This window comes from Arctopsyche grandis, chromosome 5 (genome assembly GCF_051622035.1).
Source record: "Arctopsyche grandis isolate Sample6627 chromosome 5, ASM5162203v2, whole genome shotgun sequence".
Lineage (NCBI taxonomy): Eukaryota > Metazoa > Arthropoda > Insecta > Trichoptera > Hydropsychidae > Arctopsyche > Arctopsyche grandis.
In genome coordinates this window covers 327,221-346,799 of record NC_135359.1, presented here as the reverse complement: position 1 = coordinate 346,799, position 19,579 = coordinate 327,221, and the positions used below count along the sequence as shown (strand labels likewise).

At 34.9% G+C, this 19,579-nt stretch overlaps 1 protein-coding gene across 1 annotated transcript; it reads right to left on the bottom strand.

The window, feature by feature from the left end:
- Positions 1-997: 997 nt before the first annotated feature.
- Positions 998-3,142, bottom strand: LOC143912220 (uncharacterized). The gene is made up of 2 exons (XM_077431483.1): positions 2,516-3,142; positions 998-1,214 (listed from the first exon to the last, which is right to left on the bottom strand). Exons 1-2 carry the CDS (start codon positions 2,835-2,837, stop codon positions 1,021-1,023), a joined length of 516 nt encoding a protein of 171 aa, XP_077287609.1. The 5' UTR covers positions 2,838-3,142; the 3' UTR covers positions 998-1,020.
- Between the last annotated feature and the right edge of the window lie 16,437 nt (positions 3,143-19,579).

Genomic DNA, 19,579 nt, shown 5'->3' with positions numbered 1-19,579 from the left:
GACAAAAAAGAAGGCTGGGTTTCAAAAATAAAAAAACAACGCAACGGAATTTGGAAAAGACGTCGAATTAATTTTTTTTTACCTTCTTACAAACCACCTTTACGTTTCACATTAATTTGAAATTTATCACCATCCGTGAAAAGAAAGATAGACAATTATCTAATGGCACCCAAAAATTTTTAAAGGACCCAATAAAAGCCAAAAATGGTGCCGGTACACTTTGTAGTAAATAAGGAAAATCTATGATGGTATATGAATGAGTATTATTATTCAATATATAATATCACTATTCCGTCTGTGTGTCTGTCTGAGATAACGCTCGCCGTTCTATAATAGTCTTTTCGATTCGACATACATATGTTCGTCACAGCTAAAACACTGCCAAAACATATATACGAATACTAAAACAAGAGAACAAAACTTCTATATATACTGATCGCTACTAATGTTTCCGCCTGGCAGAGAATTTACCGACATCTATTGAAAATTTATTTGTAGTAATTCCATTTACGACTGAATGTGTGTAATAAATACTTTAGTTAGTTATTAAAAATAAAGCTACAGCCAGTTTGAGAAAGGAAGAATCAATCATTCTTTCTCTCTTTTCTTTTATAAGATATTTCCTTCTTTGTTGTTTTTTATAATTTGTAATTATTATTATTAGTTGTTTGTGTATATATATGTTTTGTTTTTGTTATGTCTAAATTCTTTAGTTATTATTTTGTTTCTTTTCTTTTCTGTTATATTTTTGACCATTGAAGCGCATTAGAAATTCCTGTAATGCTACAATGGTCCAAACTTTAAATAAATAAAATAAATAAAAGAAATTGTCGGAAAGGAAATGATTTCGTTCCAAAAATAAAAAATAAAAGCGAGATCTTTAAAATTAACTTGACTATCTGATAATTCCATTCATATCTACGGACTATCAAGTAGTGCATGTACATACATACATATGTACATATATATAAAATATATTATTCTTGTATCCTTTTTTGCTTAGCTATAGTGATGACTAATTTATAAATAAATGAAATATGTTCTTACGTAGATATCATCAACATACGTGCATATGTACATATATGTATATGTATACATAAAAGTGCTTAAACTTACCCTGTGTGCATGATAAGGCGGTCGCGGTCTTTCCCTTTCCCTTTCTCTGTCGCGTAGAGTTCTCCTGGAACGCGCTTCCTTGCCACCATACAGATACTCTATACAAAACAGTAATTCAACATTAATGTTGTAATACGTAAGATCAATAAATATCATGAAAACAATTACATTTTTACGAATACATTGAACAAATTGGGAATTAATGAAGTAAACGGAGTGGTAAGGGAGAATGTGGTGCGTGCGAATTTCCGGCAAACGAACGTAGCCGGAAGAGGAGGAGTAGGGGGATGGAGATGAAAGAAGGGGGAGGGGGAGGGGGAGGGGGAGGGGGCACCTGTTGCTCGAGTTTCGATTGTGTTTGGGCCACCCCCTGTAGCCCCCCTCCCTCCCTCCACAAAAACATTGCGTACATCTGAACAAGGAGCTGGCCGCGTTTACAACCGTTATGAGCGTGACGTTTACAAACGCACGTTTTCGCGCGCTTTTACCACGCGTCACAACAATCACAGCAGTGGCTGCCAAACTTTGCTACCGAGTCTACTTTTTTAATTGACTTTTTGACTTTTTGTTTATGTGTACATATTATATGTACATATATTCATTTGTATACCTTCCAAAATAATAATTAAAGGTACGAGACATAAGAAAAAAGTGATTTTCATCTATTACAAGTAATAAAATATATTATTGTGTACGAGTATATTTCAAAAAAGGATTATTCAAAATTTATACATTCATATGTATGTATGTATGTGGCACATTGATCTGCTTGATTATATCTCTACGAAATTGTATATATTATTTAGGTTTAGCATTTATATGTACTTATAACGAAATCTTAAAGCATATTATTTCATCAATGTCGCTAAATAAAACTATCGCAACTATGTCGCAAAATCTCTGTCAAAAAGAGAAATTGAATTTTTAATTTCAGAATATCCCATCAAGCCAAACAATTATATTTAAATCGTAATTATAAATATATTGGATGTTAATATATTTTTGTCTGCATACATATACTACTCGAGTTTGATTTTATAAATTGAAAAAATTTCAATGTTTTTCAGAATGACATAAAATAATTTATCGTATTTTAAAATTAAGTCGAAGCAAATATAAATATAAACATTAGTGCTTTTTTAAATCTACTTATTACTTTATCTATGTACGTAGTAACAATATATGAAGTTTTGTGATCATGCGAAAATTCGAACTCGAGATTGTGATTTTTTAAATCTTTCCCCAATCGAATGAAAACAGTCGTGCTTAATAAAGTTTTTTCTGCCCCGTAAAAAAATGTTTGTACGTGTAAGTTTTAAACTACGCAAGTAGCACGTACTTTACAACTACGCAAGTTAGAACTTGGAATACGATGTAGAACTTTGATAATATCGTTTACCTGCGGACAGCGGATGGTGTTGATGGTGTTGTTGCTGTTGTTGTTGCTGTTGCTGTTGTTGTTGTTGTTGTTGTTGCTGTTGTTGTTGTTGTTGTTGCTGCTGTTGGTGTTGTTGTTGTTGGTGTTGGTGTTGATGGTGTTGGTGTTGATATTCGGCGTGTCGCAACGGATGCATTTGATAGTTGTCATAGTTTCGCTGATGGTAGTGGAGGGGCGCAGCGCCCACATAGCCATCGCCGTAGGGGGGCGGAGGCGCGTACGGGGGCGCCGCGTACCGGCCGTAGTAGGGCTGGCGCGCCCCCACGTAGTTGCAGCACTCCATCAGCCCTACAAACCCCCGCCCCGCTCCTCACCGCCGGCCCTCGGCCATCGCAACAGAGCGCAACAGGTGCAAGTGCACTCACTCGATTACACTAAATACCTCCGAAGGGGCATCTCGTGCAGAGCGCGCGACAGCGGAGACGGGCGCCACCGCTACGCGACCCGCAACCGTCCCAATTCAAATTTGAATCCGCGTTCGCGCCCTTCAGCGACCAAGCCCAAACTGAAAATGAACGTGTGGCATGAGGGTGAGAGAGGTATGAGAAGGTGAGGGCGTCAGTGCGGCTCGGCTGCCTTATCGGGAGTGCGGGCGGCGCGCGCTGCACAGACCCGCCCCCGATCGATAACACCCACGGGGAGTGAGGATGTGCTGAAAATTGCTGCCAGTGTGGGACAGTTGAGGCTCCCCCTACCCCACCCACCCTTATTTACACATCCGTCAATTGTCGAGTCGAAGCGTTGACCCCTCACTCACTCGCAGCCTCCTAAAAAATCGCATGACCGACGCATGGCCTCGTCGCGACTGCTCGCGCCTTCATATCGCGTCAACCCTTCACCGACCGATTGAGTATTAATGGTATTCGCTTAGCGAGAAACTTTCTCGTTCTTGTCCCGCACCGTATTTCCCTCCGAAACCCCCCCCCCCCCCATTGAAAATCATTGGGTTTTGCGAAAGCATGATATCTTGTTGCGAATTAGGGCTAAAACAAACGTGCTCATGAACTTTTGAATTTGTTTTTCAATATAAATATTTCTTACTTGCTTTTAATTTTTTGCTTATAATCTTATTTTATGTATACTTATATTTGTATTAAAACCACAGTGACGCTTTGGGGCAACCTGTCAAGTCTCTGTTGTATTAAGTTGTATTAAAAATTGCCAGATTCAAGCAAACTGCGCGCCAATGTAGTATACAGTAAACGCGTCACTCTGGTGCTATTAAAGGCGCGTGAGTTTCTGATGACGAAGCCTAAAGTTTTTGTAGCCCTATTGCACACATCTTGGATATGAGAATTAAAATTCCAGATATTTGAAAAAGTAATTCCCAAATCCTTGATATGTGTGTGACGGGCAAGAATAGAGCCATCAATATTGTAACCAAATTCAATTGATGATCGAGATCTGGAAAAAGAGACAATGTGACACTTGTCAACGCTTATCGGAAGACAATTTGAATGTGACCAAATAACGAGTGAATCTAAATCGCTCTGTAGCAGTAGAGCATCGGAAGAAGATTCAACGCACCTAAAAAGTTTTAGATCATCTGCATATAATAAGAAGTTGCAGCTGTGGAATATTTCCCTAATATCATTAACAAATAAAATGAATAGTAAGGGGCCGAGATTAGAACCCTGTGGAAAACCAGAGCAGGTTGGGTATTCAACAGAAGAATAAATTCCATATATTACAAACTGACGTCGATCCTTGAGATAATTTGTGAATAACTGAGAGAGACCATATGAGAAACCATAACCAATTAGTTTATTGATAAGGATGGAGTGATTTACTTTGTCGAAAGCCTTTTCGAAATCCGTGTAAACAGTATCCGTTTGAATATTAGCATCCAAGGAACCTGTTACAAAACCAGAAAATGACAACAAATTTGTGGTCGTTGAACGTTGTGGACGAAATCCATGTTGCTGATCAATAATCATACTCTGGCAATGATTGAAAATATACCTATGAAGTATAATTTCAAAAAGTTTTGCAGAAGAGGATATTATAGCAACCGGGCGATAGTTTACATACATACAAATGTAGATTTATTTTTAAATTTGTGTTGTATCGTATGTATGATTTTAATGTAGCCTTCAATCCTACATATTTACGTACATTAATTATCCATAATGAATATTGATATCAGGAAAAATAAATTAAAAACATGATGGAAATTCGACACCAACAAGTAAACAAGTCTAACGATAGAACAAACGTGCTCATGAACTTTTGAATTTGTTTTTCAATATAAATATTTCTTACTTGCTTTTAATTTTTAATTTTAATTTTTTGCTTATAATCTTATTTTATGTATACTTATATTTGTATTAAAACCACAGTGACGCTTTGGGGCTACCTGTCAAGTCTCTGTTGTATTAAGTTGTATTAAAAAATTCTACTCGGTTGTGATTGTGATGAACAACTTCGAGAACCCACGCTAAACAAGGTACAAAAAGTGTAGTAAATCTCGATGATATTTGGGGCTTTGACTAATAGCCCGAAAACGGCTTTCCTAGTTTTAAACTGGGTTGACGAATAAAACGAGAAAGAAATACTCCGATTTCGGTTAAATGTCAGTGTCAGATTCAATTGACAGGATACGTAAATTATCAAGTCCTTAATTTGCGAGAGTATCGGTGAGATGCATATAATATGTATGTATGTATAAATGTGTACACTTGTCCCATCACTGCGTCATGTGGTGAATCCTTTCAACCCTAGCGCGTCCGAACTGGGGTCGATAAATCCCGTATATTTATAGATTTCGCAAATGAACATTATACCGACCAGTGTTTATAGAGTATGTACATATGTATGTATGTGGGTGCATTATGAGTAGCAGTTTAAGTAGGTCGATCGATGCATCGACGCGTCGAATTCGTATTCGTATTCGTAGGTGTTTTTCCGCCCCCTATGGGTATAGCTATGGGTTCGCACTTCATGGCTTGTACCATTCCGCTCACCTACTAAATACGTACACGAACATGTACATCCCGACGGACTTTTGTCAAATTCAATATTAAGGAAAATTCGCCACGACTCGGTCTCTCCGTTTGGATGTCAATGGTGGTCAGGTGAAATAAAATAAAATAGTACGGTGACGGTGATGTGCCGAAAGCGAAATGTCAACGCGTTGAAAGGTCGCGTCGCGTCGTCACGAAACGCGTCTCGTGTGAAATGGGTCAAGAAATCCATACATACATACAGGGCGTCCAAAAAGTGACATTTTTTAGGTATGGTCATATTTCAAACATACTACCTACATATGTATATAATCTTTGTGATCGAATGATTAAATAGGCACAAAAAGACAAATATCTCATAATATGACATGAATTATAATATGTATTTATGTATAATAACACTGAACAACAAAAAAAAATCACGTTTTTGAGTAACCAGAGCGGAAAGTAATCACTCCTTTCTAACTGTGAGCCACTTAATTCGAATATGATAATCATTTTTGTTGGTTCGCTCTCGTTTACAAGATATGACCGTTTTAAAAAAGTGCGAAATTTTTACAGTTTTTTGGCTTTTGCGGTCTTTAACTCAAAATCTAGTATTGCTATGTTCAAAATGAGTATTGGAATCAATTGTGATATTTCATTGCTTTAATTTAAAATACTTATAATTAATTATCTAGCGTTTATTTGGCCAGTTTTTTATTTCACCACGTTTATAAGGATTGGTCGGACTACTTGCCATCTCGCTTGCACCAACGCTATCTGCGTTAAAATGTGTACGCAACGAAAGCCTTTCTAACGGAATTACCGCTCGAGTTAGTAAGTTAAGATATTGAGATAGAAAACCAATCCTTATAAACGTGGTGAAATAAAAGAACTGGCCAAATAAACGTATAATAGCATGAAAAAAAAATATTTTTGACTTTTAAAATTCGCTAAATAATTAATTAGAAGTATTTTAAAGCAATGAAATATCAAAATAAATAGGAAAAACATCTGTATATTGATTCCAATACTCATTTTGAACACAGAAATACTAGGTTTTGATTTACTGACCGCAAAATTATCATTATCATATCCGAATTCAGTGGGTTCAACTTAGTAAAGATTGATTAGTCTCCACTTTATTTATATTTTTGGCGTAAATTTTAAGGGATGCGCAGCATCCACAGCATCCATGGACGGCACGCCACTGATGTGTATGTACATACATACATATGTATGATGCATCTTCCATTTGAAATGCGTAGAATGACAGAAATAGTGTAGAAATCCACACTAATCTACATTTTAAAACTATTTACAGATGACGTGTTGCGAAACACGATCATCTCGCCATCCACGAACCTCTTGGAAAATCTGAACTTTTCCGGGCGAAAAAAAACAGATAAAATAATGAATGTAATATAAAATTGTTAAATAGAGGCAGTTTGTACTACTAGACTAGTAATATTATAATATCATACTAATATTATCTTATTATGTATTCGTTTAGTTTATTACCACCATGCATATACATATGTATGTATTGTTATGTATCTCGCTTCTCAATGTAGTCGACTAACCAGTAGGGATAACTAGGGACACACTATTGATCAATAGTGTGTCCCTAACCAGTAGGGATAGGGACACACTATTGATTTGTGGCACACCTGATTTAATAAGTAGCACCATTGATTTGTGGCACACCTAATTTAATAAGTAGCACCATTGCTTTGTGGCACACCTAATTTAAAATAAGTAAGACCATTAATTTATAGCACACCTTAATCACTGACTAACCAAAATTGTACGACACGTGTCTTCAACACTTCATTGTTTTAAAGAAGAGTATATAAACTCATTACTGTTAGAATTAAAGTTCGTCATCACCATCGAGACTCCGAGAGTAACAGTCAACGCATCCGCAGCAGAACAAATAGTTAAATAGTGAAGCAAAGCTAAAGTGAAAAATGTAGTTCTACGTATCTCATTTAATTTCTCCGTGCCATAATTATATTCTACCAATAAGATAAATGTAACGTAATAATAATAATAAAGAAATATTGGTAAGTTAACCAAGTTAATCTTTCACTGTACATAACGTGACATTATGTATAAAACAAGTTAAAACATTTCGTCGAAAGTTTCATTTAACGTTGACGCATTTGGTAAGGATGCTGGAAAAATAGCACACGTAAAAGGAACGGCTTGTAATTTTAATTTGTTTTTGGCAGCCCTGTATATTTTTCTGACTATATTCATAACCTTTTTGAGGGTTCATTTGCAACAGTTGTAACGCGGAAGATCACACAATGTACAAACATATGTAATGCGTCGGATTGAGATTTATTGTTCTCGTTCTAGACATTATAGTATATACATATGTGTGTATGTATATTTACTTTATTTATTTATTTTTTATTTTTTTATTTTTTTATTTAATTTACACCAAGAAGGCCTAACAGGTAAACCCAATGCACCTTCCTGGCCAAAGACAATTATATAAACATATATGTACACCATCCATATATACACAAATACTTACACGTATACACAAATACACATACATACATACATAAATATAAAAATACACATATAAACATATACATACATACACACCTACACATATATATATATATATATATATATATATATATATATATATATATATATATATATATATATATATATATATATGTATATATATATATATATTCACATATACATATACACATACACATACATTACATACATCCATAAACATACAAACATTATACATGCATATACACATAAACACATAAATAAAGATAAATTACTCATATATATATAAAAATAAAAAATAGCATACATATATAAATAAAGATAAAACCAACATACATACACATTATGCTAAACAATAAAATTACAAAATGAAAACAACATGTGTAAATATGTATGTAGCTAGAAGTCATTTAAAATATGCTGCCTGACAGAACTGTATGATGAAGTAAATACATCAAGGCTCCCAGAAAGCAGGTTAAATAGTTGAATGGCTCTTGAAAGGGGTGAGTCATCAAGCTTAGATCTGGCCCGAATAGGCAGGAATAGAGTTCTGGAGCGAGATTCTCTCAGTTTCTCAGGTACTCTAAGTTTAAGATTACACAGAACTTCAGGAAGATGACAATCACCCCTTAGAATTTTTAAAAAAAGCTTACCAAGATGATTGTTTCTAAGTGAAGCTAAGGAGTCAAAGCCTAAGGAGCCCATGACAAACTTACTGGGAAATAAGTAGGGATAGCGCCCAAACTCTCTTATGTAGAGATAGCGAAGAAATTTTCTTTGCAGCCTCTCTAACATTAGCGTGTACCTTAAATGATTAGGACTCCATATGGCCGAGCCAGATTCAAGCAAACTGCGCACCAATGTAGTATACAGTAAACGTGTCACTCTGGTGCTATTAAAGGCGCGTGAGTTTCTGATGACGAAGCCTAAAGTTTTTGTAGCCCTATTGCATACATCTTGTATATGATAATTAAAATTCCAGATATTTGAAAAAGTAATTCCCAAATCCTTGATATGTGTGTGACGGGCAAGAATACAGCCATCAATATTGTAACCAAATTCAATTGATGGTCGAGATCTGGAAAAAGAGCCAATGTGACACTTGTCAACGCTTATCGGAAGACAATTTGAATGTGACCAAATAACGAGTGAATCTAAATCACTCTGTAGCAGTAGAGCATCGGAAGAAGATTCAACGCACCTAAAAAGTTTTAGATCATCTGCATATAATAAGAAGTTGCAGTTGTGGAATATTTCCCTAATATCATTAACAAATAAAATGAATAATAAGGGGCCGAGATTAGAACCCTGTGGAACACCAGAGCAGGTTGGGTATTTAACAGAAGAATAAATTCCATATTTTACAAACTGACGTCGATCCTTGAGATAATTTGTGAATAACTGAGAGACGCCATATGATAAACCATAACCAATTAGTTTATTGATAAGGATGGAGTGATTTACTTTGTCGAAAGCCTTTTCGAAATCCGTGTAAACAGTATCTGTTTGAATATTAGCATCCAAGGAACCTGTTACAAAACCAGAAAATGACAACAAATTTGTGGTCGTTGAACGTTGTGGACGAAATCCATGTTGCTGATCAATAATCATACTCTGGCAATGATTTAAAATATACCTATGAAGTATAATTTCAAAAAGTTTTGCAGAAGAGGATATTATAGCAACCGGGCGATAGTTTACATACATACAAATGTAGATTTATTTTTAAATTTGTGTTGTATCGTATGTATGATTTTAATGTAGCCTTCAATCCTACATATTTACGTACATTAATTATCCACAATGAATATTGATATCAGGAAAAATAAATTAAAAACATGATGGAAATTCGACACCAACAAGTAAACAAGTCTAACGATAGAGGTGGGAAAATGGGAAAAACCTTCTCACATTGAAAATGAAAAATTATTGTACATATATATGCACATACCTACATATGTATGTATGTATGGACTATGTAGTGGCTTTTGTTTTATGTACATCTTTATGTAGTACTATAAAATTGTATTACTATAAAGGTGTAAACGTATTTACATACTAGATAAATAATCTTTTTTGAGGTTTTTTTTTTCTTGCAAGTAAGAATATACACATACATTACCTACATACGTATTATCATTAAGAGAATAATGTAAAAAGTAAGCGAAAATATTAGATGTGAGCGAAATTGTATGATCAATGTGTGTCGGGATAAAATGTTATGGTGACGTGGGGCGCGGGGGCTCCCGGCAGGCCAACATTGATTTTGGCGGCGCCCCTCCCGGTTGCGCCCCCCGGGGCTGCGCCGCCGCCCTCTGATCGATGCGGTTAATTAAGGGGCTCCCTTTCCTTTCCTTTCCTTTCCACCTCTCGCCCTTCATTTTCCGCGGCGAACGTCGACGCGACGCGACGGTCACCGCGACATTTCCCGCGCAAAACTTTTTGACATTACGGCAAACTTTCCCGTCGCGCGCAACTTTAATTCAATTCCATCGCACGAATACACTTACATGTACGATGTACATATAATATATGTATGTATGTATGTACCTACTTATATATTGTATTATATTATATATGTATGAATTACATATTTCCTGACGGTTCCTCGGGTAAATATGTAATATATGTACGCACATAAGTAGCAGCATTTCTAAATGTATTTTTTACGATTATCCAGTAGAAATATTTTTCCGGCTATTCCTTTTGTTTTGAAATCCATAAAATGTGAAATATTCAGTCTTTTTACTTTATCAATGGACGTAGTAACAACAGATGAAGTTTTGAGATCATGCGAAAATTCGAACTCAAGATTTTGACTGCTTCGAAAAAATGTATGTGTGCCTGTGAACTTTGGCCATTTTTTGAACATCGTTATAGAATTGAAACTTACATAGTATCGTAACCGATGAAATTCTCTTTTTTTCTTGGTTTATTTTATGTTTTTCTCAGAAACCTTTTGGTTTATTAAACTGAAATTTCATATCTAGAAGTTTAAGCTTAAGATATATATTTGGTGAGCATCCGTCAACAGGAAGTGGCAGTTTACTCTTGTTCGATTTTTCTTCCACTGTTTTTTTCGTCCCTTAAACATGTTTGCTCTTCACGAAAAAACTCAAGTATAACTATTTTGATCTTCTTGATATTTAATGTGTATAATATTTATAGTGATTTTAAGTAATAAAAAAAATTTGAACAAAATCCGACAACCAGATGTAGAACTATTGCTTGTGTAAGTTTCCTTACATTTGTGCTCGATTTGTATCGAAAATGCTCTCATAACCGGTATGTATGTTTAACTATCGAATTTTGTTTTGTGACCTTATATTCTTCAAATTAGTTAAGTCATGGGTTGGAAAAAGATATCTTACGCGATTCGTTGTGAAGAGAAGTGAACTTTAAATTATCTACCTATTTAGAAATAGGGTCGATGCTACGAAATACATTGTACATACATACATGTACCTACATATATATATATACATATTTGTATGTATGTACATACATATGTAGATATTTACCATTTACGTATGCCTGTATGTAGGTACATAAAGGAAACTCGAGTTATTGCGCCGTTGCATATACATATGTATGTATGCATGTACATATACATATGCACGTGCGTATGCACCTATACATATGTACATATGTAGCTCACTAGTATTGAGCGATCAGCGTTCACCGTTGGTGATGCTGATCGATTTTCCGAACAATGCGCGCGAAAAATGTGAAAATTTCTCGCTGACTCGTAAACTCGCGCACCTCTGGGAAGTATTGATTTCGCGGAAGAAATCAATGTAGTCTGCGAACGTGCATTCGTCTGTGTGTCTGTCACTAATTCGTCTGTGTTTAATGCCAATTGCCAGTCAATCTTAGTAAGCACCCATCTTAGTAATAAGTAAGTACATATGTATGTATGTATGTACTCAGTCTCACTATGTACTCGTTTCGTGATGACGGTTTTCGTGTTTCGTGTTTCGTGTTGGACACAATATTCGAATTGGCGCATGCGCTCTGCACTTTGCGATAGACTTAAACGAGCGCTCACTGAAACCCACACTTTTCACTTTTCGGAATAACAATTCATGTCGTAATCCATTTATTGCAAACCAGCTAACTGGTAAATATTTCGTCCAAAGAACCACTTTCTTTTTTTTGACAGGTATACATCCTCGTCATTCTAACACATATATTTGGAGAAAATTTATTGATTCAACATTTATTAAATTAGAAATGTTTTGTTTATTATGGTGTTTACTGTGCAGGCGTTTTTTTCCGCATTGAACCTTAGAAATATTATATTTTATCCGTTATTCAATGCTTTTATTCTTTGTTTTTATATATATTTTTTAATTTTGTTATTAATTTTTAGTTTTGTTTGTGTCAATGTTATATCTACATAATTATAGGTTGTTATGCTGTTCGTTTCTGTTTTTAACTAAATAGTGTTTTATTTTGAATTTACAGATTTTTTGTTTTATTTCTTAAATGAAAAAAATAGCGTAGTACAAGTAGTACAATCGTTGATATTGCATTTCACTTGCTAAAGATTCACAAAACAGAATTTGATTTTTTCGGCCTCCTTTTTTTAAAATAACATTTTTCATGAGCTAGGTTCCAAAAGGTTTCAGAAATTTTAAATTTCCAAAATCTCTTCTTAAATTTTTGATGTTTTTTCTTGACGAACTTCTGTAATGGACTTAAAAATGTAGACACTGGTCTACCTTCAAATTTTTCCAAAAGCTTTTCAACATGAGTAATAAACAATGTTGGGTTTATTTTGGGACTCTTTTCACCAATCACTTTTTTCATCCTTGAAAAGTGTACGAGAGAAGTTGTTGAAATATTATTTAAACAAAACAGAGTTAATCTTTTCAGCTATTATGTATATGTTGTTTTTTTTTTACCTGAATTACTAATTATGGAGTAAAATGCATATGAGGGGGGTAAAATGACAACTACAGCGCGCGGTGACAACTTAATACAACAGAGACGCCGATCAAGATATCGACTCTCTGATACAAACGATCGAGATACTTACATACATATCGCTGATACATGCGATTTAGAAAAATTAAATTTAAAAACATTAAAAACTTTTATCTCCTTATTTTACTTATGTTTTTACTGGTTTTTTACACTTTGTAGCGGGCGCATGTAATAAGGTCCGCGGACATAAAATTAAATTCATTACGTTACTTTTATCAATAACATATATTTCATTTTATTAAGTTACATTGTGTAGCATAAAAATGAGGAGGCAAATTTTAGTTTTTTCCCCGGGTGCAGAAAATATTCGGGCTGGTCCTGGCTATAGAAAGAAAGATCAACCTAATTAACAAAAAAATTGGATGTGTCCAACCCATAACTTTATCGATGTATCTGAGGAATAAAATTAGTATTAAAAAAAATCGCTTAATGCCACACACATTGGTTGTGAGACAGTTTTTGATACACGTTTGAGTGTTAACGCAGAGAAAAACAAATTAAAATAATTTAAAAGGTCAAAATAAAATACTAAAATATTGTTTAAGAAAAAAAAATACTTCCGGCTTACGAATTCTGACCAAAACCTTACCAGCTCTAAGTTAGTACATAAAAAATACAAATATAAATCTTCAGCTTGTTACGTTCAGGGGTGTGTACAAAATCGTGGCGACAACATTTTTGACCTTTGAAAGAGGAAAAAATCCCACTTCCGGTTTATAAAATTTAATGATTATTTTTATTTTCATCACATTAATACAAGAATTACACTTGAATTTCTTCGTGGAGATCACACATGTTTTAGGGGTCGAAAAAAATAGTGGAAGAAAAATCGAACAAGAGTTAAACTGCCACTTCCGGTTGACGGATGCTTAGCAAATTTTATACATAGCTTGGTATTAAGCTTAAACTGATATATATGAAAATTTAGTTCAATAAAACAACCTCGATTCTCTAGAGTAAAAGTACTACTTCCGGTTCAGATAAAAATATCAGGTTATAAAATTTATAATTTCTATTACATGTAAAAAATTTTCAGTGCAATTAAGTTAGCGATTTGGTAGATAATTGAAATCAAAAACTTAAAAAAAGGGGACACCTATAAGGGGAGGTACCATTTCCGGTCAACTTAAAAATTTGAAAAAAAATTACGTCATGTCCATGAGAATTTCAGTGACCAATACTACGTTTTAGTTCGATAGGACTAACGTTGTTCAAAAAATCCCCAAAATACACAGATACATACACACATTTTTTCTAGATCATGAGAACGTGATTAGTGATCGATTCTGAGTTCGAATTTTCGCATGATCACAAAACTTCATCTATTGTTACTATATACATAGATAAAGTAAAAATAACTCGATGTTGGAGGTATGTATGTACATATATATACGAGTATGTATCTATGCCATCTGGCAACATGTCAGAATCTGTTGGATGAATCTAACGAGGCTTCTCTGCATCTGATCTGCAATCAGAAAAATACATTATAGGTGGACAGGTCACCTCTAATTATCCCCTTGTATCCTTCTCGCGCACATGCAAGTAAGGCTGTGCGACAAAAACAGGGAGAATTTTACGGCACGCCACTGATATGTAAGGATGTACATGTTGTACTAAGGGTAAAAGTTTACTTACCTATATTTAAGGAGGTACATTTTTTACGCAGGTTGAATGCCAGAACAGTGTGGAATGATACAAAGGGGTGTAGACGGACTGAGATGTAATGAATTGTGCGTTTCACATAACGTAATGCAACGCAACGTAACGAAACGCAACGAAATAATCAAGCGGCGCATAATTGCGCGTCGGGAGACGAAAGGGCGTAACGTACTCGTACCTCGTTTGGCCATTATCGACCGAGTTTTCCGGCCAGAAGCACGTGAGCGCCGCTGTACCCCCCCCCCCCCCATTCCCATCCCCATCCCCTTCCCTCCCATCCCTGACGACGATTTTTTTTCGCATTAGTTTGGCCGATGTAAAATATTGCGCAAGGCTCACTCGTGGGTACACCCCCGGCCGAACGCCCACAGTCCCTCCCCCTCCCTCCCTTCTCCCTTCCCGTGGGGGACCGACGATATTGATTATTGAATACTACACTGTCGGTCTTATCTCGGAACCCCACCATCCCCCGCCTCAGCCACCCCTCGCCTCGGCTTAAAGATGAATATTATCAAGATGCCGCATTGTCGTAGACGCGGGAGACATTGGCAACATTGCTTATGCGAGCGCCGAAGGTCTTTATTTCTTTTCACGGGGATAGAAACGATTCGTAATCGATGTACACCAAATCGTAATAAACGCATACACATACACAATCGATCTTGTTTGCTGGTTTCCATCTCATTGGCTACAGTAATATGTATGTACGTATTAGGGCAGTGGTCCTTAACCGGTGCACCACGAAAAAATGGTAAACACAGAAAAATCCGCGAAATAGTGAAAACAAAAAGCCGACGAAAGATCTACATATGTAATGTGATTTCGATTTAGCCGAATCGATCGCACGTGTCCTAAGTTGACCTTCTCGTTTAAAGCATTTGGTAACCTTGCAAAGACAAGAAACCCTAATATTATTTCTACACACTTTTTTTTACTATACATTTTCATAAACATTACCAGCAGCACTAAAACCTATACTAGACCAAGTTGTAAGTATGGTAAATTTCATCAAATTTAGACCTTCAAAAACACGCATTTTTAAAAAACTTTGCATTTTTATGGAAGCACGAAGTACGAATATTTGCTTTTTATTCACACTGAAATCAGGTGGTTATCGACGGATCGTACTCTAAAATTCAATTTTCCGAAATGCATATGGAGGAATTTTGGATTTCTGTCCAAGAGGAATATCCAGTTCTTTAGACGAGGGCACTTTTCAAAGGTGAAGTTTTCAACATCATATTTGTGTGAGCTCGGATTCTCAACAATAACTAATATAAAAACTTAAAAACGAAAAAGACTTACGAATTTAGACGAAGAATTGAGAGTAGCTACACATATCAAATATTCGACCTAATATTTCTGAAATCTGCAAAGTTCGACAAACTCAGGTATCACATTAATTGATTTTTACATCAAATAAATTCCATTTTGTTGAAGATAATTTTAGTTACAGTTTTTCGTATATGTATATATGTATATTTTTTAAATATTATTTAATTTGTAATAAAAATTATGTTCACATATTTTCTTTAGACCGTTATTTCTGGTGCACCGCCATTTTTCTCATGATCAAAAATGCACCGTGACTTCGAAAAAGTTAAGATCCACCGTATTAGGGTTTCAGCCCTGCTGAGAAATTCCTGGGAACCCACGGAATTTTTTATGTCCCGTGTCCCGGGAAAAATAGTGTCGATAAGAATTTCAGAAACCGAAACTAAGTTTCTGTTCGATAGGACCAACGGTGGTCAAATGTATAAAAGCATTATTTGGCCTTTATACTCTTAAGGTTTTTTGGACACTAAGCAAAATGGTATAACTGTTTTTGGGTAACGGATTTTGCCTACTTATGGCATAATAAATTTGAGGGAAAGATCTGTTCTGGTGTTCAGAATGGTCAGTTCCCTCGTCACAATATCCAAAACAAATTAGTAAATAAAATAACCCTTGGCCGATTCAAACAAGTAACAAGCGGACAGTTAAAAGTACGACATTAGTGCATTTTTACATCGATAATAATGATGAAATCTTTCACGTTTACGTATTTGCAAATTTGCTTTCAAACTTTTATCTTAAAATTGCAAATGTGATGCACGTGCTATTCCTAGAATAATTCAACAGAAATATACTATGGGGCGTATGGAGTGAAATGACGGATATGTTAAGGCACGAATGTTTAATGTGATGGGCGGGAAGAAAGTAAAGTAACAGCAGACTAACATGGCCGAGATGGTGCCGACTCGCAGGATGGTTTCCGAATCTCAACCATGTCGTATAGCCGCCGCAATACTAATAAATGATTTATTTTAATCGTTAAAAATACGTTATTCAAACATGTTAAAATTTTGCTGTATAATTGCAAACGGTAGACTGGATTTAGAATATTTCAAATCAAAGTTAGTTTTTAAATTAATAATATTTGTCGTTTACAAATTCATTTTTATTATTCAACTTTTTTTATGTAGATTATTTTAACCCATAATGAATATGTATCAATCTGAAGTATGTATATGTATATAGACATTTTAAAAAGCTCTCGCAGAAAAAATCATCCCAAAATCAATACATTATTACCTACTATGTATGTAAAGTTGATCATAAAATTTTAGTTAGTAAATTAAGTTTTATTGGATTTACTAATAATCTTGTTAGTCTTTTTATTTCTTATTTACAGGATCGACGTCAATTCGTTAAGTTTGGGAGTTGCTTTTCTTGTGAGTATGTTGCCACTACTGGGATTCCCCAAGGATCAAATCTTGGCCCTTTATTATTCCTAATATTTATCAACGATATTCAATCTTCTATTCACCATTCTAAATTTTTATTATATGCGGATGACTTAAAAATCTATAAGAGAATAATTGATTTACCTGACGCTCTTTATTTGCAAGAGGATTTGAATTCTATTTATGAATGGGCTAATGTTAATAAACTTCCCTTCAATATCCTAAAGTGTCGGGTCATTTCTTACTCTCGTTCTCGTTCTCCGTATAAATTTCATGATTAAATATCCGTATAAATTTCATGATTCTCTTCTTCAGAGAGAATTATTTATATCTGATCTGGGAATAGTCTTCGAAAATAGTTGGAGTTTCAACATTCACATTGAGAATATCTGTGATAGGGCAACAAAAATCCTTGGATTCGTAATCCGTAATTCGTCCGAACTAGGGCTCACTGCCATTCGTCTCTTATATTGTACATTAGTTCGCAGTGTACTCGAGTTTGGCTCCATTATATGGTCTCCCTATCAACTTCGTTACTCTCTAATGTTGGAAAGAGTCCAAAAGAAATTCCTTAGATTTTTATATCTGAAGACATTTGGATTTTATCCATATCTGTTCCCTAGTGCCTTTGTCTTGGGATCTTTGGGTTTCAACTCCCTGGCAAAGAGAATAGATTTATCTCTTGGGAAACATTTCGTAAAATTGCTTAGAGGAGAGATTCACAATCCCGCTATCCTGGAGAAACTAAAATTCTGGGCCCCGGAAAATCATAGAGTTTTAAGAAAACATGATATATTTTTGCCAATTAGGGCTAAATCAAACGTGCTCATGAACTCCCCCCCTCTCGAGAGCTGTTCGACTCCTTAACTTACTGGCACATTACTTGGACCTATTCGATGCCAGTTATGTTGAGTTGGTGGAACACATCCTAAATAGCACGATATAAATCTTATTTCTTTGTTTTTATTTTGTGTACATATTTTTTACTTGATTTTTATTATTTTTTTATGATGTTTTTTTTTATTTATGATTTTTATTATTTTTTATGATGTTTTTTTTATAATTTTTATTATTTGTATTATAAACACATTGACGCTTTGGGGCAACCTGTCAAGTCTCTGTGGTATTGATTTTTTTTAAATAAAATATGTATGTACCTGCTCTTCTATAATTTTTTTAACGTGGGTATACATATTTTTTAATTATTTAATTTTTCATGTTATGTGTTGTTATAGTTTATTGTTATATTAAATTAATTTCATTTGTTTCACTGTATTGTATTTAATTAAATTAATATGAAATATATTTTTAGTAATTAGCAACAATATTAATTGATCACTTTTTTTTTACATATTTTGAAAAAAAATTTTTTCAATAAAATGGGCCAAGGGGGGGCCAGATTTTCTCTATACGGCCCTGTATGTATGTACCTATTAAAAAACTATATGGGGGCGTAAATTTTTCCTTTTGCCTCAGGTAACAAAATGTCTAGTCCCGGCCCCGACATAAAATATAATTTTTAAATATGTGGATAACTACTAAAATTATAGTGAATGCATTGCTAAAAAATCTCTTTTCGCTTTTATAATACGTGTACAAATGTACATACGTAGCAGAGCGTGCCATGTACATTTGTCTATTTTTTACATACCTCCTTTATTTGTCACACAGCCTTACTTCTATATTTTTTTAACATATTAGCCAGTGATATTACTGAGTACTCTAACGCGTCACTGTGGCCAGCCTCCCACTCATATCATAATAATAATAACTACCTGTTATATTTTGATGGAAATATCATTGACATGTATCTAATACTAGCTGTATTACCCGGCTTCGCTCGGTATTTGTAATATGAACTGCTTAAACATGTCTAATCTAATATTAACATTTTATTAAAAAAAAAAAAATCAAAAAAATTTTGTTTATTTTATTTTTTTCCTTCTAGGGCTTCGCCCTCGGCGCCCCCTGAGCCTTTGCCATTTAGGGCTTCGCCCCTCTGCGCTCCTATGAGCAATTGCCGTTTAGGGCTTCGCCCCTCTGCGCCCCCCCTTAGCTATTGCCGTATAGGGCTTCGCCCCTCTGCGCCCCCCTGAGTAACTGCCGTTTAGGGCTTCGCCCGAAAAATCGAGTCGGCGTCTATGAATCGAAAAAAAAAAAAT

Excerpts from the sequence above, each read along its gene's own strand:
- LOC143912220 (XM_077431483.1), bottom strand. The coding sequence starts at position 2,837 with ATGGAGTGCTGCAACTACGTGGGGGCGCGCCAGCCCTACTACGGCCGG. Across the intron at positions 1,215-2,515 it reads ACACCATCCGCTGTCCGCAG|AGTATCTGTATGGTGGCAAG; the intron begins GTAAACGATATT and ends TGTTTTGTATAG.